This window comes from Didymosphaeria variabile (genome assembly GCF_027946475.1).
Source record: "Didymosphaeria variabile strain IMI 356815 chromosome Unknown scaffold_2, whole genome shotgun sequence".
NCBI lineage: Eukaryota > Fungi > Ascomycota > Dothideomycetes > Pleosporales > Didymosphaeriaceae > Didymosphaeria > Didymosphaeria variabile.
The window spans coordinates 2,922,885-2,942,935 of record NW_026611621.1 but is presented as its reverse complement, the minus strand read 5'-3'; the positions used below and the strand labels follow the sequence as shown (position 1 = coordinate 2,942,935).

At 52.8% G+C, this 20,051-nt stretch overlaps 6 protein-coding genes across 6 annotated transcripts; 4 read left to right on the top strand and 2 right to left on the bottom strand.

Annotated features, from left to right (window-relative positions):
- Window positions 1-8,962: 8,962 nt before the first annotated feature.
- On the bottom strand, window positions 8,963-9,855 carry N0V89_002657 (uncharacterized protein; the record flags this gene model as incomplete). The annotated part of the gene is made up of 2 exons (XM_056211464.1): window positions 8,963-9,603; window positions 9,660-9,855. The coding sequence occupies 2 exons, from the start codon at window positions 9,853-9,855 to the stop codon at window positions 8,963-8,965; spliced, it is 837 nt and encodes a 278-aa protein (XP_056074937.1).
- A 1,369-nt stretch (window positions 9,856-11,224) lies between these two features.
- On the bottom strand, window positions 11,225-11,543 carry N0V89_002656 (uncharacterized protein; the record flags this gene model as incomplete). The annotated part of the gene is made up of 2 exons (XM_056211463.1): window positions 11,225-11,392; window positions 11,448-11,543. 2 exons carry the CDS (start codon window positions 11,541-11,543, stop codon window positions 11,225-11,227), a joined length of 264 nt encoding a protein of 87 aa, XP_056074936.1.
- Window positions 11,544-11,716: 173 nt separating this feature from the next.
- N0V89_002655 (uncharacterized protein) lies at window positions 11,717-12,313 on the top strand (the record flags this gene model as incomplete). Its single annotated transcript, XM_056211462.1, has 6 exons — window positions 11,717-11,719; window positions 11,768-11,806; window positions 11,857-11,890; window positions 11,941-11,949; window positions 11,996-12,096; window positions 12,149-12,313. The coding sequence occupies 6 exons, from the start codon at window positions 11,717-11,719 to the stop codon at window positions 12,311-12,313; spliced, it is 351 nt and encodes a 116-aa protein (XP_056074935.1).
- A 547-nt stretch (window positions 12,314-12,860) lies between these two features.
- On the top strand, window positions 12,861-13,678 carry TGL2 (lipase 2; the record flags this gene model as incomplete). The annotated part of the gene is made up of 4 exons (XM_056211461.1): window positions 12,861-13,038; window positions 13,086-13,093; window positions 13,146-13,378; window positions 13,543-13,678. The coding sequence occupies 4 exons, from the start codon at window positions 12,861-12,863 to the stop codon at window positions 13,676-13,678; spliced, it is 555 nt and encodes a 184-aa protein (XP_056074934.1).
- A 1,390-nt stretch (window positions 13,679-15,068) lies between these two features.
- N0V89_002653 (uncharacterized protein) lies at window positions 15,069-16,617 on the top strand (the record flags this gene model as incomplete). Its single annotated transcript, XM_056211460.1, has 2 exons — window positions 15,069-15,398; window positions 15,448-16,617. The coding sequence occupies 2 exons, from the start codon at window positions 15,069-15,071 to the stop codon at window positions 16,615-16,617; spliced, it is 1,500 nt and encodes a 499-aa protein (XP_056074933.1).
- Window positions 16,618-17,940: 1,323 nt separating this feature from the next.
- Window positions 17,941-19,631, top strand: N0V89_002652 (uncharacterized protein; the record flags this gene model as incomplete). The annotated part of the gene is made up of 2 exons (XM_056211459.1): window positions 17,941-18,100; window positions 18,154-19,631. 2 exons carry the CDS (start codon window positions 17,941-17,943, stop codon window positions 19,629-19,631), a joined length of 1,638 nt encoding a protein of 545 aa, XP_056074932.1.
- Between the last annotated feature and the right edge of the window lie 420 nt (window positions 19,632-20,051).

Here is a 20,051-nt window from a genome sequence, read left to right as displayed (position 1 = left end):
ACTACCGGGTCGCTGGAACGTACAGCCTTACGGATCGTGCACCCGGCGCATCTGATGTGGTGGATCCCCCGCTGACCGTTTCGGAAACCTGGGGAGGCTCTGTAAGCGCTGCCGCGGTCGTGGCTTGCGGTCAGCGAAGAGAAGTATAAATGGAGGCGGAAGGAAGGTTCATTCTTGTTTTGACGTCCAGCGTCATTCGTTCGTTTAGTCATTTCGGCAGTTCAACGCGCGATCGTTCGGTGCACCGAATGTGCGATCAACGCGACTCGGGTACCCTCATCTTCTCCACATTTGCATGTCACGAATTACGGTTCCACAGATAGATCCATGAGCATACATCTACGCGAACGGATGTTCAAGAGTCATGCATGGCAGAGTTCGTCGCTTGCGCTTCCAGATGTCCCTAGCCTCCTGCCGTTTCGGCCCGCCAGTGTCAGCACTGGTTCCATATGTGGGAAAGTGTCATTCAAACAGGGCTGTCAAATATATGATGGAGCACCGCCTACCCGTATAGGTTCTAAGATAGGAGGTCCGTACAGTACTCGGCATCGATCTGTCCACTCCAGGCAAACGTCGATGGAAGGTCACAGCATTGCACCGTCGACGGATTCGAGCTTGATTGGTTGTGCTGTACCATCAGACTGATTTGCAGCGGGTACTTTTGATGATCGCGAGTATGGCAGGGAATGACCACAAAGAGATCCAAGGAGATGATGGTGAATCATCAGCAGCCCTACACGCGTGACGAGTGCGGGTTGCTACCTTGGAAAGTAGGCGCCTTCTCTAGGATATTGTTCAGATCTCAATGAGAGGTGCAAGACACAGGGAGCCCGATGTTTCGTAGAAGAGATATTGAAGTTTGAGACAAGTTGGGGAGACACCCGAGGTGTCCGTCACGGAAATCCAGGACACCAGCGCAGCTGAAGCTACCTGCGTCCACCCATTCATCATCGACTCAGGCAACCAGACACCATGTACAGACAACATACCTCGACACCCTAGCCAAGCTAAAAGATGCCTGAGACTCTACAGGAAGGCATACACCAAGTTTGCAGAGCCCCCATTTGTGAAACGACGGTCAACGCAACCGTAGCGTATGTAGGCGGTGCAGAGTGAGACCGAAAATGGTGTTCAGTCGGTAGATTTTCGGTCCTAAGTACGACCACTGCACCCCATGTGCTTCCAACAATTCAATGGGAGCCACCGATGACAAAGGATGGCATTCTAGCGTGCACCCGCGCCACGTAAGACCAGGTGAGTGCCACCAAATTGGCCAGCACGTATACAGCGGGCTAGAGACACAGATGTGAAGGGGAGAGGGTGTGGTCATCTTCTTTCCGATACCGGCGGTCGTCGAACATGGCAAGATTGTACATGGGAGCAAGCATCCATATGGTACCCGGTACCTGGACGAAAGACGACCATCTCAATAATCGACCAGGGAAGTTAATATGCATTCCGGTTCCCATGAGCGGAAGGACATTGCGAAGCGCGTTTTCCGGGAGCAAGAACAGACGGAGAATCGGACCTGAGGGACAGCAGGATGGAAAGAGTCGGCCAGGCGGTGTACGCAAGAACCTTGCAATGATGGTGGTCACTGATGCTTGTTTCTCGGAACCAGCCGCCATTCCCTGCCGGAGGCATATGCCCCCAATCTTTGGGGCCATGTTGGTCATAGGGTTACGGCCTAGCATGTTTGGGAAAGAGTAGGATACGGGATTGGAACCATATGGCCCCAACAGTCACCTCCACTATGGCACGGCCCGCAGCTCTCGCACGACAAGCTAAGGGAGATCGACCGCTGTACACCTTGCCGCAACCGATATCGAATCCAAAGCTCCGTTACGTCGGGTCAGGACGCAAGCGGAGATCAGATTTCAAGAAGCACAAGCAGTGCAAGGCCCCTCTGTTAGGCTCCCGATCCTTGATCGTTACGAGAGGAACCGGGTCTTGTGGGGTATCAAAGAACGCCTAACAATCGGACACGAATGTTGCCAGCCCCAACCCGGGAGCAGTTTCGCAGACGCTCGAGCATCCGCAGGTACGCAGTCCAACGGCGTATACCGCCCCAAAACAGGCCTGGAAGCGTTCCAAGAGGGTGGGGTCGATAATTAGTTCGCAATTGCAACTCGTCACCAGACGACTTTTGGATGGACATTCCACGTACCGAGGACAAGATCATCTGAGCAATGTTGCCTGGGAGAAACATCGAGGCACCGAGAAGTTCGAGTGCCTTGAAGGCAACGTACCAAACGTGAAGGAGGATTCTGTGCCCCAGGGGCGGTACCTTCACGCGCTATTCGATCGAGGCAACAATGTGATATTCCAGGATCAATTGCAGGCTTACAGCGCTGGCTTACACCAGTGTGCAATTAGCAATTGGAGAGGAACAGGAGACGGTCCACATGCGGACACCGAAGATCCACCCGCGGAAACGGGGCGTTTTCTATGAAGTCAGTCGGAGCAGGTACTGCAGAGAGCCATGGTTAGTCCGAAGTATGTCGGCTGAGTCGAGTGCGCCTGACTCAGTTTAGCAAAGATACAAAGTTAGAAAACGCAAGGCGTTCAGTGTGCTTCGCTCCTCCGCCCGACCCTATCAAAACCGAAATGGCGCGCGTCCTGATGGAGCTCCCCCATGGCTTTACGTTTTGTGTTCCGATGCAGTTGAGGGACCTTTTGGCGAAGCAGTATGAAAGGTTTACATTCGGGGTCCTCGCAAGATGTTCTCTCAACCCACCAAAAGAGGTTAGCGTGCTACACAGCCACTGGGCGATACTAAAATCGGCCAACACATGTGGGAGAACGGCGCTAAGGAGGTGAGCCCTCGGGCCAGCGAAGTCAGAGTGTTATTTCCATCACTGCATTGCGGTTCTTCCACTAATCAACGGACTCGATGTTTATTGTGTTTGGGAAGACCAGTTGCGCTATGTGCTTGCAGACCGGAATCTATGTCTGGCCACCGCGATTCTGCACGAGAGACAAATGTGGAAGCAACGTCTATACGCTTCTTGTTCGATGTACAACAACGATTCTGAGAGCATGCTGTTTCTCTCGTGGAACAGGGTAAACCAAGATCATCTTCACTGTCGTATTTCAGCTAGCAGTGTCGCGCAAGCCGTATAGGTCCTTCGAGAAGAGATAGCCGAGCTTCGATACTAAGATCGAAGAGGAAATATGGAATGGCAGTTCGTTTGTCAGGATTGTAGAATGCTATTCTTTAAGGATCTCCAGAATTAGATAGCGGACCTCAGTCCGACAGACGGACACCGGGCCATCGCGCTTCTACGAATCCGCCAAACCGCATAGCGCGAACATGCTTGCGCCAAAAATAGTCGAGAAGAGCAGTACCAAGCGGGCCGCTCTTCGACCAAGTCGCCTAGAAGCGTGCCGTGAGCGGTGCAGAACGAGCAACATCAGTACTGCTGCTGAGGCGGCCATATCGGAGGGAGGTCGACCTGCGAATGTCATGACATGGGAAACACACGTCGTCTTCGCCACCGCAGGGCTGCATGATAGGCACGATTAGCAATGTTCGAGATCTGGGGAAAGTGGCCACCGAGATGAGCACAGCGGTCGCGACGGCCGTCCGCGCCGGCGGATGCCTGCAGCGTGTGAAAGGCGCGGTGAGCTTCGTGGGGACCATGGCAAGGTCTTACACCGTCTTGCGAAGGAATCGTGAAAGAGTGATGTAGATGTCACCGCTCCTTTGTAGTGCTTCTCTCGATCCCAGCACCAAGATCACTGCGGAACAAGCGGTGACAAGCGTGGATCTGCTTCGCCCTAACCCAGTTTTAGCCTACCGAACCTCAAGTCATCCCACGCTACGCATCGCGACTTCCTGTCGCAATGACTCAAAACCGGCACCGTGCGGCAACAGTGAATGGTTGGAATGGGGTGAAGATGGACGAATTTCATTCTAGCGTATCGGCTCTCCCGGCCAGCAGCCCGAACTTGCCGCATAGAGTTTACAAAGTCTCCGATATAGACACATCAGATGGCAACTCGCCCGGACACACCGTACCGAGAAAGAAACGACAGACAATGAATCCAACCAAAGGGGGCGTAGTATTCAAATACTCCAAAGCCATGCAAATTGTCACCCGTGACAATCGCGCCATGCAGTTCACCCCAAACGTAATCGTACAAGCCTCAATCCGACGCCTGATATGCATATCGTCCTATTCGTCCCAGCTGTCCCGTCTGATATCCGTCCAAAGAAAACTCCGTGTGAATGCCTTGCGTCATAAACAGCCAAAGGATGAATACAACAGAAAGAAACATGGAGAAAGCGCCGAGTTGCGCCGAGTCCCGCTCGAAGAAGTGAATGCTTGCGCCGTATATGCACCCCAGAAGTCGATGAGGCAGCTCTTGAAAACTGTATGCAGGTCGTATGTTGGTTTGCAGCGTAGTTTATCGATGTGTCGAGTAGGCACCGCTTCCATAGCCAGAATCCGGGAGCACTCCCGTGCCGTAGGTAGCCTCTGGCCGGTGGCTGCTGTGACTGCTACAGGCATAACCCACAAGGACCGTTTTCTCTTGAATCGTGTGGCCACGCTGTCCATGAGCGGCACATGGATCGATCGAGTGTCTGTAGTAGAGGCACCGGCAGACTGAGTATCGTTCGACGACTTGATAGCACATGTTGCAAGGTATTGATTGACAACGACGAAAACAGTGGACGTGTGACGTTGCGGGAGTTCGAAACGATAAGATGATTGAGACGGGCTAAGAACGCTAATAGTGCAGGAGCAGTAGAGCAGTGAGCAGGACTGAGGCTTGATGAAGGAATGTTAGGATCCTTGAGGCAAAGAAGCTAGAATATATAGCAGTAGGAAAGCTGTAGAAGCAACAGAGGAGAGACAAGCTGCGGATGTTTGTAACCCAGAGAGAGGCCTGCCGTGACGCATGCTGCGGGACTGTCAGGCAACGGAATCCATATGTAGGTACAGACGCTGACTGTGCGCCAGATGGTGCTAACATGGTACTGGGATGGATGGGGCAGTAGAAAGAAGGAGCACAGCCATAACGGCCGCTAGCGATGTATGGGAAAAGGAACAGACGGTAGGCGTAGTTGGGAATCGGCTGCGGCATAGTTAGCGAAGATGGTTCGCTCGCTGGGGACGTTCTCAGCTGGGGTCTATCAGTCCATCGGCCCGCTCATTGGACAGTGCGACGACATTCGCGACTCCTTCGTCCGACGTGAAGGTCAAAGTCTCAGGCCGCGCCGCCCACAGGCGCACATTGCTGGCCCTGTCGAGATGAGCTGTAGTTGAGGGCCCTGTTCTGCAAATGCTACCAGGGCCGGCGAGCATGCGCAATGTGCCTGATACAGTGCGACTGTCCCTACGCAATGACCAACTTGTGCACCAGACGGTATGCAGCGTATCTCTCGCCAAAGCGGGAGCCCGAGATTCGGGGTCGGCCATGTTTCTGGGATGTATGGAGGCGCACATCGAGCGTGTAGGCGTGTGTGGGTGGGAGGCTGACGTGGGTTAGACAAGCCCGTCTTTTCTTTCCGGGGGGCTTTTCCCTGCGCCCGCACACGGTGTCGGCAAACACCATGCACGGGCAGGCAGGCGGGAGGGTAGCCTTAAACGCCACAACGAGATCCGAGACAGATGGCGTGCGCTTCTGGACTCCACGGGGTGGGTTGTACACAGATCCATGGCCTCCCATCAAGGTGGATGGCGTTTCACGTTGGCCAGACGGCTGGTTCTATGAAGGTAACGTGATCGCTTAGCTAACCAACCACATGCCAGTCGTCTCTCGCTCCAGCGCGATGCCTTCATCATCCATTCAAGCCACCCACTTCATCGTGCGCGACGACAGAAGTAGGCAATGACACCGCAGCCGCGCTGGGCGACGGCTTTGTTTAGTCTACATCAAGATCACGCCAAAGTCAAAGCATTGCTGATGTCGATGTGATGATGAAGCCCACTTCTGCGTGATTCTTGCCGATCACCTGTCGGCATCCCCTAGTCCAGCCGCCTACAGGCTGACCAGCTGAACGTCCACGCGGCTCGGTACCTTCCTGACGTTCCGAGGGTATGCATTGCAAGTGGTCGAGGAACGCGATGTCCAGGGTCCTCGTCGTCGAATGCTCTATCCTTCATCATCATCATGGTCCTCCGTCACTTTCAATTCTATCAGCTTCAGCGCTTGGTGTCACCAAGATTACGCCCTGACTGCATTACGAGGACGCTGTCAGGACTTCAGTACACGTTACGATTGCTTGTACTGAGTAGTCCGCACAGACTTACCCTGCCGTCGGTTGGCATTCCGTGCATCGTCTGTAAGCTTATCTGTGTAACTCCTGCAGCCCTATGCATGAACCCGTTTCTGCCCACGTGGCTGCAGCTCGCATGTTTCACTCATCAACAGCACTGCTTGACGAACGCAGAATTGATATTCATCACATAAGGCCAGCGCTCTCGGCTATCAAATTTCTTCGACTTGAACTCACTCCAAGTCATGTCACGACTCGTTCTGCAGCGCTGGGCAAGGCTTACGTCGGCTCTGCACCAAGGACAGGGTTTCGGAATCCACCAATATGACTGGATGAGGTAAGGCAGACTCTCGTGAGGCCGAATTTCTTTTTTGGCTTGCAGCTTGGACTTTGCGCCTTTCTCTTTGGAGCATAACAGCCCTCTGACGGCCGCTTTTTATATCGTCGCTTTGACTTTTACTACGTAAGGCACTTTTGCTGCAACGAGGAAACACCCGAGCTGAACGAATGATCTAACGATACAGAACTTCACACGATCACTTGAGAACGCCGTAGAAACCGTTTCTGCGACCAGATTCACAATTTCGGGGTCATGGGCGCTGCCGAACTCCGCCTGCTTTCGTTGAGAGCCGTGATTACTGTCTAGCTTAGGTTTCCTATCTTGAACTACACCGATCAGTTCGTTCACCTCTCGCCCTGCACGTTGTCGACCCCCGCGAGCAGCGTTTGCGGAAATCAAGCGCCTCGGTAGCGACCGCGTCTGCAACCCAGTCACCCAAGTCAAGGTAATCTACGCAAGTCCGGTGGTTACCATCACTGTCTGGAACGTTGTGACGTTAGTCTGACATCCTCTTGATTGCGTGTTCTCGAACGGGGGCCTACAAGCCCTGCTGTGTTTCCGCGTGGTAGGGATTTCAGGCGAGCTGGCGCATTGAGGTTGCCGAGTGCTGCCATCAGCTGGACCTGCCTCAAACACTGCGTCACGAGACAGTTCTATGCCACCAATTTTCTCCCGTTCACCGGAAAATCTGGTTTGGGGGGTGTCTTATTACAGTGACACTACAGAGTTTGACGCCAGCACCGCTTGCCTCAATCTCAACACATGCTACATAGTTCGACTGCCTGATGTTGCCCACACAATTCGTCGGCCCGACTACTTTATGTCACGGAGTCGAAGGCAATTGGCGTTTCCCGGAGATCGAGAAGCAGATCCACTGAAGAGGTTCAGTCATTGAGCGTAGGACCAGAGTCGTTGGACATGATCCAACCCAGACCACCATGGGTGGGGAACTTACTAACACGATGTGCAGTAGATCTATAATAGTATGAGTACCCCAACATCTTCAAATGAATAATGATCTCTGTGACACTTCATCACAAGGGCCTTCGAATAGATACGACTACTACTAGCTTAATGGTGGCCTTGCCCCATCTATTTAGTCATTCAACCTTAGCGTCACTCTTTGTTACACATCCGTTCCAAAACAACAGTTCCAGCCATAAACCTACTATCTCGTAGTATTTTCCGAGTAATTGGCATCGCAGTTAGCAACTTGCTTAATCTAATCTAAATCAACTCAACCTATGCAGTTGAGGGCACAATCTCAATTATTTTAGTAAGCCTACTCAGATGTTCAATTCCAATGACCTCAACAAGCCATATTATTGAAGTCATTAAACCTGACCAATCCAGATAACTCGGCCATATTAGACCACTCACGCTGCTACTAAAAGGTAAGTTCGCGCTTGGCCATATCCAGCGTAGAACAACATAGTATCTTTAAACCCCATCTCTCACTCGTCATCACTACCTGATGTTAAAATACATGGTATTGAAATACAATCCCATGTCACATCCAATTAAGATGAGAAAGTTTGAGTCTGGGCAGTTCCAGCATTGAGCCAGCTCAAGGAAGTTTGGAACTTGTTGGAAGTACGCACCAACCGTGCATCCGATTCACTCACTCCCACTACAATGGGTAGTCTGTGTGGATGCCGCGCTGCGGATAGCGTGCTGGAGTGTTCACGTATCGACCTGCTATGGAACCCCTCTTGTCCATGGTCAAGGCATGGTTGTATAAATTCGGTTTCATATCTGACAAATGCTCAGCGTACAAGCCCTCGGGTCCATTGATGTGGAACCACACATTTAAGCACTTTGTCTTTGCATTACAATTTATTGTAATAATCAAAGTCGATGGAACCCTCATGATTAAAATTCCAGGTAGAGGTCGAAGACATTCTTTACCACACTTCTACGGCAGGGCGATAATCCTATGGATAAGTTCCGATGGGTTCGGATCTAGTCGATTAATTATTGCGTCAATGTACAGAGCTGGCAGCGGTATTAAGCGATAAGGTAGATATGCGAACCAAGAGACATACATGCTTCTAAGGATAGATATAAGTAAAGGCGTGAGAAAGGTGGGCCGTACGATTGCTTGTTAGAGTGGACGCAGTATAGCAGGAGTGAGCGGTTCACACTGTGATTGTGTTCGAATGGTCAGAAGGATAGCTCTGTGTATGTTGTGATGAAAATTACTATGTAGGAACCACAACACACCACTGCGATGCTGCGATGCCCTCAAAACTAAACGGGTATATCCAGGAAACCCAAGAACAGTCCTTCTAATATTAACACCGAAACGCCGAGACCACTTGTCAGAATTTTTTGGTTCGTTTTCGGTTGTAGAAGGTATAAACAAGATGAAACTCTAGTTTGTCAAAGTCGATCGTCTATGCGAGCATGCAGAAGTAGATGACGGTCAAACCCATCGCATACCATCCTGCATATTTGCCAACACCAAGCGCGATGCCCGCATCGTCGGTGCCACCAGGAGCAGTCGTTCCATTCGGTAGCGTGCCGTTCAGGACCAAAGTCGTTGTACCATTGACATCCGCGACATTAATAATAGACTTGTTCAGACTGTCGTAGCTTCCGTTGCCGACCAGATCCTTCAGATACTGCTGGTTGTCATTTTCGTCACAACCGCACGCGCTGTACTCTTCGCAAAGACATGTAACGGGCAACGACGAATTGGTGCCATTGGGGTTCGTCGCATTATGGGCGGATTCGTTGACAAAACGGTACGGGTTGTGGAAGTAGTATGGGTAGACGCTGTAGAGCCAGAGCCCCGGGAGGAGACCGACAAGGAGTACGGGCGCAATGAGGGCACCGGCGAGCAAACCCTTTGGTGTCTTGCTGCCGGACTTGTAGGGTGTTGCTGCTCCTCCACCATAAAAGCCGCCACCACCGAATGAGCGCGCAGGGCCGGAGCCTGCGCGTGTGGAACCGCCAGCATTGGAGCTTGACGATGTGCGACCTGACGACGAAGAGCCTGAGCTACCGGAGCTGCTACTGCCGGATTTGCTTCCGCCTTAAAGATGTTAATGGATATTCAAGCTGTATTCTATAGGGTCGTAAGTCACTCACTGCTGCTGCTGCCTCCTCCACCTTTGCCACCACCACCTTTGCGCTTCTCTAGAGCGTCCTCGGGAGCTAGAACATCCGAACTCCTTACGCTGACAGCCTGATCATCGCGAACTTCCACTTTGCCATTCGGGACAGATACCGCGTGTGCTATGGAGATTGCGAGGGCGAAGTAAGTTGCGATATGTTGTATTCTCATGCTGGCGTTGTGGTATGAAGATTATCCGTGGTGTTGGAATCGCGCGTGGGTGGATGTAAGAGATGAAACCCAATCGACGTTTCTTATGATAGTAGGCGGTCGACGAGTTCTTTGTCGCACACAATCTTTCTGGCGAAGAGCGGAGATTAGAGAAGACAGACCGGCTTAGAGACCTATTATAGGTATGGTAGAGATGTATGGAGAGGAGGCAAACACCATGACATATGCACTGCCCTGCAGACGGCGGAAATACAGCGGACTCACCTCAGATCTTGGCAGCGCTAAGCCACGAGGGGAGAAATCGCCTCGACGAATAGTACTCACTGAAAAGGTACTGCGCCGCCAAACTCAGTTTTCGGTTGAGATGAGTAGACATGGTATCGATCACTTAACCCACCGGTTTTCATGGTAGTGAATATCGCGAGCCCGTTCAACCATCATAATTCGGGTAGACTTGCGGTGGTATGGGCACGTTCGGATTCCACGATCCGATTGCCAAGCCATGACTTCATGAGCGCTGATCTCCCGCGGATGTCGAAGCTTTCTGGAGAAATCATGACTAGTAAGCATCACCAGTCTGCCTTCTATGACGATGCACGCCTTCGCATCAAGGCAACCAGCACAAACAACTTCCTGTTTTGCGATTGCTGTGCAATAATGAACGGGACCCGTTGCTGCAAGGGCGCAATCCTGCGCTTGGCTCACGAATGCACAGCATGAATTGCCGTGGGTGGTATGGAAGACAAGCCAGCAGTACGAGCTTGTGTTAATCTGAGATGTTAGCGTTCCACCTTTCACACAAGCCAGAGACTCTGAAGAAAACGCTTATCCTGTCGTAAAGAAACTGTTGAAGAGCCAACTTGTGATGCCGATTGAGCACATTTCAAAGACGTACAAACACATTAAAATTCCTTGCCGATCACGCCAATTCAAATCGACATTGCTTTGTAGATCTCTAGTAGCAAGGCAGCATGCCTGCCCACTATTGGTATTACAAATATGTCGACAGTCTCATTCACTGCTCTTGAAAGGACCGTGGTCGTTGTACTCCGGTGAGCTTCAAGTAGTTGGCGCCAGTCACAGCCGCGTCTAACATGTGGCATAGTCCACAGGATGTTGACCACTCGCCGTCCAGCACCACCGACTCCCTCAGGCTGAGATTAGGCTGTCTGAGACCATGTCCCTTGCATGCTGATCGGAGAATTGTAAAGCCATGGATGCTATCTCGACGTCGTTATACGCCGTGGGGCGAAGCCGGGCGTGCCAGGCTGAATGAGCTGTGGCTGTAGCAGGTGTAGACCTTATTCTTCGAATACTTTGAGGGAAGCTCTCAACTCTCTCAAGTTACGCAGCTAGATCAAGGCCGCTGCTATGATGCTGTACTGCCGCCTGGCTGTGGTGCTGGCCCTCCGCCGTCCGAAACCTTCTGCACCTTCCTGTATTCCTCCTCAAGCGCCCGTTGCATCTCGAAGTCGGCTTGTCGCTCACGCTTCAGTCGCTGTTGCTCGTAGTCACGAATAACACCAGCATGCATAGCCTGGACGTAGCTGTTAGTTAAATGTAGATAGAAGTAGACAACTCCCTGCTCATACTGCTTTTTCTGCACGCTGAGAGTAGTGGACGAAGATGACAATGCCAATTGCACCCAGCGAGGTCGTAGCAAGCGTAAGCTTGGATGCGCGCGACATGTTTGCGGTATAAATGAGGATGAATGAATGGTGCGGAATTCTCTCGGTGGAGAGCCTCTGGGCGGAAGGAGCTTGGGCCTCCAGCTTGGCGGTCCTCCGCCGCCTACGATGCACCTTCCATGTGCTCTTGACTCCACTAGCTAGTAACACCAACTACGCTTTACACGCCCATCATGGTAAGTTTGATCGATTCTACCATTCTCATCGAACCTGACAGCTTCTAGTCCGCCCAAAACTCCGCAGGAATCCAGACGCTGCTTGACGTAAGGCACCCAGCCCACTTCAATACAGATGGAGCTCACACCGTACCTAGGCCGAGCGGGAAGCACAGAAGATCGTGCAGCAAGGTATGTCCTAGTCTAGAGATTACTGGGAACATGCGACTGACAGTTCACAGCAAGAGAATGTATGCAACTATTTCGACATCTAGGCCATTGCGCTGACCCCACTAGACCGCACGAAGCGAGTGAAGGACGCCCGAAGCGAAGCGCAGAAAGAAATCGAGGACTACCGAAAGGAGAAGGAGGATGAGTTCCAGAAGTTCGAGAAGGAGGTCCGTTACAGCATATCCGGCTATAGGGGAACATGCGCTAACGGCTGCGCAGCACAGCTCTGGCAACAAGAAGGCTGAGGACGATGCGAAGAAGGACACCGACGGCAAAGTCAAGGAGATTGACGACATTGGCAAGAAGTCAGGATCCAAGGTCGTAGAGCAGCTTATCGAGGCTGCCTCAAATGCGAAACCCGAACCGCCACGAGGACGGGACTGAGCTGTTCTCCGGCGAACCAGAACAACGCACAAAGCCTGCTGACATGAATCCTATCAAGGACGCATGAATTGATTTGTACAGGAAGTAGAGGAGGCCCACAGGATTTACATACTTCATGCTGGCAAACTGAAGTGGCCTGGGAGATTTGTAGATGGAGTATGAATATCACGATGACTTAGAACAATTTGCTCCGCGCACCTATGCATCACTTGTAAACCTTGTTTAGCAATGCTTTCACGGAGAAGGAAAGTCACATTAGAAGAATTAATGCCTGATCCGGGCAACGCAGTACGTGAGGGTGCAACTGTTAGGTCTAAAGAAGTGATCGACCTCGTTGTATTCAAAGCACGTCTTATTCCCCGGAAGCGGTGAAGCATAGACGTGGTCAGATTAAGAACATACAGCGTCGTGGCTTGTGAGGATTGCATGTAGCCAGACCTAAGACCCCCGGTCGCATCGTGCGCGTGCAGTTACGTCATCTCGAAACTTTCCAATACGGAGCTCATCAACACGCATATTCGCACCATCGAACAATGCGCGGAAACCAATGATACAGCTAACTGTACATGCGAGACTTTGCTCGCTACGAAAATTAAAGTGCGCCATCTTCATACCCTCCGCACGAAGAGCGTTCAGCAATGCGCAGATACGAAAAGAAGACCCGCGGCTGCAGGACATTGGACGCGTCTTGAAAGACGAGTATGCGGTGGTGAGGCGAAAATACGGTACGAATTTCACATGTACCTACATGAGCACTGCTAACGCTGCCCAGATACTCCCGTACGTTGAATATCCGCTTGACGTGATCCCGCGATCCCTGATCTTCCTGTAGAAACATACCCTAATACTTGCCCACGGCCTCCTTGGCTTCGACGAACTCCGACTTGCAGGCCAGTTTCTTCCGGGAATACAATACTGGAGAGGGATAAGAGATGCGTTGTCAGAAAAGGGCATTGAGGTTATCGTGGCGGCTGTCCCGCCCTCTGGTAGCATCGAGGCTAGAGCTGCACGATTGGCTGAGGACATAGCACAAAAGGCCCAAGGAAAGGCTGTGAACATCATCGCGTAAGGACAAAGCCTTTTGGTAATAGTAAAAGATTATACGCTAACTTGGGGTAGGCATAGTATGGTGCGTAGTTGAGAAGAGGTTTCATCGGACGTTTTGGCTGATTCTTAAGCAGGGGTAAACACATCGTTCCTAGACAGGGGACTGAGCTGAACGATTGTAGTGGACTCGACTCACGTTACATGATCAGTCGCCTGAAGCCCGATAATGTCAAGGTATTGTCACTGACGACAATCGCGACACCGCATCGTGGCAGTGCTTTCGCAGACTATATGTTCGATACCATAGGCCGTGAGTAAATTCTTCGTCTATAGAAGACTCACTGACATTGAACAGCCCGTCAGATTCGTAGACTGTACCGGATCATGGAGTATTTTGGTTTGGAAACAGGTGCTTTCTCCCAGCTGACGCGCAAATACATGCAAATGGAGTTCAATCAGAAAACGCCAGATGTAGAGGGCATAAAGTGAGCGTCATTTTTCTTCTCGCCGGCTTCAAATAATCGAATATCAGGTACTACTCGTACGGCGCAAGCTTGGAGCCATCGTCCTGGTCCGTGTTTGCCCTGTCGCACTCGATCATCAAAGAACGAGAAGGCGGGATCAACGATGGGCTTGTCAGGTTTGACCGACCTTGAGCTAGTACGTGAAGTGCGAGACTGACATGCGCAGTGTGGCATCGAGCCAGTGGGGGGTTTACAAAGGTACGCTGATAGGGGTTAGCCACTTGGATCTGATAAATTGGACGAATCGACTGAAGTGGTTTTTCTGGGAGCTTACGGGAAGCAAGCGGAAGTGAGTGTCCTTCGCCAATTCTCTCCATACGAGGACGCAAGTGCTGACTCGATGCAGCTTCAATGCCATCGCGTTCTATCTTGACATCGCAGGTACGTCGGACAAGCCCGTGATATGGCGTTACAGTGCAGCGCGTTGTCATCATCGTGATACGTCGTTCATCCTGTCACTCGTGTTTCCGCTGACTTTGGCTCTAGATATGCTGGCAAAAGAAGGCCTCTGAGCAATCTCGCCGTCTCTGCGGCCTGCCTCAGAAGAGTAACAATGTGTAATGGGACCCGACGCTTTACGCCTCAGCCGCCGAGATGGCCTTACCTGAGGCGAGCGCATGCGTTGTCACGTTAGGGAAAGGTTTGCGAACATAGGGGTTCCCGCGAGCTGCGGTCGTGGCTGTGCTTGGAGGTGATGGTGATGGTAGGCGGCGGAGGCTCGCGCAAAGCGGAACGCCACGCTGGAGCCGCATGCTGTGCTGCAGCCCGCAGATCTCGAGCACTCGAAAAAAAAAGAGATGCTTTCATAGTCCTCCTCTACTCCGCAAGAACCAAGAAACTGTATAGCTGCACCAAGCGTAGAGAATAATACTAGATGGGATTTTTCCGGACGCGCCCAGCATGACGTGTGCGGGGAGAGCTGGGCACGCGAAGAAGCCCCTCTGAACTTCCGTGCCTCTTCAGCCATATTCACAGCTACATACTGACTACGCGTCCTCCGGCTGTGTCGAACGCTTTGACAAAAATCCCTCCAGCGCATGTAGTGAGTCCTTTGTTCGCGACTGCCGCCTGATCATAAAACGTGTGACATGTGTCGCCCACCCTAGACAGGCGCTTGCGACATTACCCTACACAGTAAACAGATCAGCCTCTAGGAGATTATCGTGTGAGTGGCAGCAACCGCCATGCTCGTCCAGCTCCACCTCGACCAACCGCATGACGGTCCACAGCACTACACCAACCTCGATGTCCTTAGCGGCAAAGTCCTTCTCCGAGTTCCAAACCCTGGCAATGTCACCAGCATCGTGGTCAAGCTTGAGGGAGAGTCGCGCACGAGATTGCTGGCACCCGTGAGACCGGATCGGCCGGACAAACAGAGACCTGTGTTGGAAGTTCACAAGTTCTTGTACAAGACGCAGGTAGTATGGCCAGCTAATACTCGGCCGGAGGATGTCAATCCAAAAGCCAGCTTCACTATCAACTCGGGGAACTACGAGTACCCTTTCCAATTCAAGGTCAGTTCCTTATTGCGCACAGCTTGGATACTTACTAACGGTCGAACAGATCCCACTTAATACTCAATGTCAGCAGCAGAATAGCCTGACCACGAACGTTTCCTTCGCAAATATGGTGCCCGAGGTAGCCAAGTCACCAACACAGCACATCAAGACAACCCTTCCACCGTCCTTAAGCGGCTTTCCGGGCGAGGCGGAGATAAGATACTACGTAAAGGTGACGGTGAATGTGCCCCAGTTCTACAAAGAGAATCCACGGGCTACAGCCAATTTCACTCTGCTGCCCATCGAGCCACCTCGCCCAGCAGCAGCAGACGGCGAGGCATACGCGAGGAGGCAACATCAGTTCCTAGAGAGCTTCCAGAGTCCTACTATGGGCAAGAAGAAAGGCATCTTCGACAGGAAGTCTTCCTCAGGCCCTACATCACCGACTGCCACTACGACGCCACGTGTGACCGTTGATGCACGCCTCCCAAATCCTGCCATCCTTGCAGCGAACCAAGATGTACCATTGAGACTCCTTGTGAAGAATATGAGCGAGCGCACAAAGAATGTGTATCTACAAATGCTTCAGATCGAGCTTATAGGCTACACCAAAGTTCGGGCGCACGAGGTAACAAGGACCGAATCAAACAGTTGGATCCTAGCCAGCATGAGCAACATGGCCATTCCCATCGGCTCGCCCTCGGACCCAGTCGGTACAGAAATTCCCATCAACCCGGAATACTGGTCCGGCAAGTCCATTCCCAACTCTGTAGCCCCGACATTCACAGCCTGTAATCTGAGCCGGTTCTACGAGCTTGAAGTGCGCGTCGGCATAGGCTACGGCTCCTACAACCACGGCGAGGATCAGCTCGTCGTCCTCCCGCTTCGCCTGCCTGTGAAAGTTTACTCGGGCATTGCTCCCCCCAAGGCCCTTTTGGACGCTACGCTCGTAGGAGCCGACACGAAACTGAAGCCCGCAGCGGGACAAAGCCTCGACGCACCGCAGATGCCACACGCGCCTACCACGCCGACGCAGCAGGGCGGCTTTCCGAACGCGTTTCCGCCTGCACAGGGCTCGCCCCAACAGGGAGCGCCCGCGTACGAGGATGCGCCGCCCACTTATGAGGAGGCTATCGGGCAGGATCTACCGCCTATCAATGGCAATCGAGGTAATTATGAGCCTCCTCCTGTACCGGAGGATGCGCCTAGGTTCTCTGATGAGAAACGAAGATAAGAGGCATAGGAGTGGGAGGATGCGAGCAGAACAGCATGCCTATGCCTGTGAGCCTCGAGAAGGTCGCATGCGTTTGCAGACTGCGAGGGAAGATGGATATGGACAGGCGAGTTGCAGACGGCACGTCTACCGTCCAATCATCCAGGCATCTATACGGCCTCATGAGGGCTGGAAGGGGTCGATGAAACGAGAGCAGATGTGGTGGGTCTGGTTCGAGAGATGTGGTAGCCGATATGCAATCATGAGAACGTTTTGATCGAAATTTGTCTACTGCTAGCTTCTGGACCCGACAGTCCTTGATCGTTGTAGCGGAGTCGGCCGATATACGGCAAGTTGGTGGGACACGGTGCTGCAAGTGAGGCATTTTCGCGAGATGCTGGGGTTACGGTTGTGTTGCCGGGATGTAAGCAGAGCGCGGAGAGTTCGCGATGTGGCGACGTGCGTACGCGTGAAGAAGTGTGGCGGGGTCGGTACGCTGGGCTGGGCTGACTGATGGACGCGATGATACGTGTTTAGACGAATAGCCTGGCACGACAAGAAGGAAGCCCGCAGTCGAGTAGCGTTGGATGACTCGGCCGTCTCGAACAAGTAGTCCACGATGATGTCTGCCGTGGTGTTGAACAGGGCCACAGCGTCGACAACGGCTAGCTATCTTATCGGCGCACATGGTGGCCCCCGATTCGAAACTCGATGCGCCAAACATGGGCAGCGTCGACATGTTTTGCTGTTTGTTGTCGAATCGCGTCTCGAGAAATTGCCCGCGGCGCGTCAGAGGAACAGACACGCGACGGACGGGAGCACCTGCGTCGGGCTGGGACCAATGCTCACCGGTCTTTTGCGCCCGGCCACTGCTTTCCAAGGCGTCCTGCAGAACCACGGCGAGCTACTGCGTGGGAAAGCGCTTGTTTGCCGTGCATCCCGCCGTTCGATTGGTCCAGCCCTCGAAACGTTTCAGGCCCGGCTCCAGGCTGCAGGTGGGGCTGCAGCAAAGGTCGAATCGTCGCGTCGAACACGTCCAAGATACTTAAGGACACGCTCTTGCACCGCGAGATGGTCGTGTTTTCGCACAGCAATATCCAGCCCGAATCCAGCAGTTGGCACACTTGCGTTGCCCGACATGGCATCCGTCTTTGACTCACACCTGCGTCTCACGTGGAAGAGTGGGGAAGTGCAGAATGTCGGCGTCGATGGTAAATATGCGCGAGGAGAATGCCATCCTCAGGTTTCCCTTGTTTCCGAAGCTCTGCTACTTTTTTGCGAACCATCCATGTATGGAATCGAGACTTTTTGTCCATCACGACTGTACCTTCATGAGACATACGAATGAATTCACCTCCACGAACACCACCCGCGCTCAAGCGCACCGTGTCGGGCGAGAGCCACAGTAGCTATGGCAGTGCGGCGACGTCCGCTTCGCGATCAAGTTCGAGGCTCCTGTTTGGTGAAATCCCACTGACACCTGCAACTACCGTGGGCGGTCCATGTGAGATATCCTGTGTGCTTGCGCCGACGAACATCAAGTGTTGACTTCGTTAGCCACCCGGTCCAACAGCTCGATTGGTTCGATATGTAACCTGGTGCTCTCGACAAGCTCATCCTTTTTGCGCTTCTGGCTGAACGACACCTGCCGCGACAACCTCTTTGCCCATCTTGAGCAAGAAGATCTCCCCGACTTCCGTCTGGTATGCCATGACTTTGCGACGCGGGCGGCGCCTGTCCAATTTGCATCCCTTACCACGACCTTCAAGCCTTCCACCTTCTCCAAGCCGGCGCGCATTGAGGCTCTATCCCGCATAGGTCGCCATATCAAGACTTTTACCTTCCACATGCCTCACACTCCAGAGACTCTGCTACCGCCCATCATTGACCCGGACACTGGCGAGGAGAAGCAGTTCATCTACGAGCCGCAGTTACAGACGCCATCGAACATGCTTGGCCGCGAAAAGACACCCAAGTACGGCTCTCTCGAAATGACCAGCCTGCTCATCCAACAATATCCACCACTGTTCCACGCTGCAACCAACGTGCCGGCCTTCGTCGCTGCCTTCTCCGAACTCATCAACCTCACTCACCTCAAGGTCTCATGCCCCGGCTACGACAACGCCCCTTCTCACCGTCGCAGTGTCGTAGACTACGCTCTCATTTCCCTACGTATTGCTGTGGAGCGCGCTCCAATGTACAGTCTCACTTCCCTATCCCTCCATCCCATTCATCCTGGCGGCCTCCTTTACCTCCATCCCATGCACGGCTTTGGCAGCACACCGTCATCCGCAAAACGCTGGACCCAAATCCGCAGTCTCTCGATATGCATGGAGTCTCTTCTCAAGTCCCCATCTCCCAAACACAGGACGCAGTCCGTCGAGCACCTCCGCATCCTTCACGCGTACCTGCGCACGCTATCCCGGGGCTTGACGCGCCTCTTCTTTCGCTGGAAAGGCACACGCGGGCCCTCACCACTGAGCCTGGACAAGGAACCTTGCATGTTACCCATCGACACAGACTACATGCACCCCTCCCAACGTGGTGAAGTGCGCGGCCCACGCCCCCTTCGCTTCTCCCGCCTGCGCCACATGGAACTCGAAAACGCCATCATGGACTCCTCCCAAATCTCAGATTTCATCCACAAGCACCGCCGCTCGCTTGTGGAATTTAACTTCGAGGACGTCAAGCTCCGGCAAGGGAACTGGGATGACGCACTGGAGCCGCTGACGCTAATCAGCGGGAGTGAGCGATGGAAGAGGAACGCAGAAGAAGTCATGGATGTGCCTATCGTGCTCAGTCCTATCAACATTGAGCCAAGAATCATGGGGCCACTACTAGAGGAGGTTGACGCCGCGATTGAGAATCACAGCAAGGAGAGGGGACAGCATAGCTTGAGCCGCTGGTTAGGGAAGCCTAAGAGCACGTTGCGAAAGACGAACGGACATGTGAAAGAGAGCTTCTTCGGAGGCGACCACGTTAAGAGACTCTTCAGGGGGACAATGTTCCATCGTGCTGTCGGTGTCGCCGCATAGGGTTGGGAAAAGCGGCGTCTGTCGGCGTACTGTACTGTGTCTTGTCAACTGTATCACGGGTGGAAACGGTGAGGAAAAGCTCGGTCTTTGCATGTCGCTCGGAGTTCCTTGGTCTGGGTGGGTTCGGAGCTGGACGATGCCTTGCCATATACCCCCTTCGTCCGGCTTGGGTGGATTGGGGATGGTAATTTCACGGTAATGGGATGGCGCACACGAACAGTGGCCTCTTCTGGTGAGGAGGTTGGAACTGTTGTCTTGATTTCCTTTTCTTCTTTTTCCATCTTGACGACATTCATTACCTTTCTTTGATCCTCTTGCTGATATTGTTGTTCATGCGAGACGCTTGACGGCCTTCATGACGATCATACTTTACAAAAGTATGTACATACGAAGTTACGAGTAGCATACCCCACGATCTTT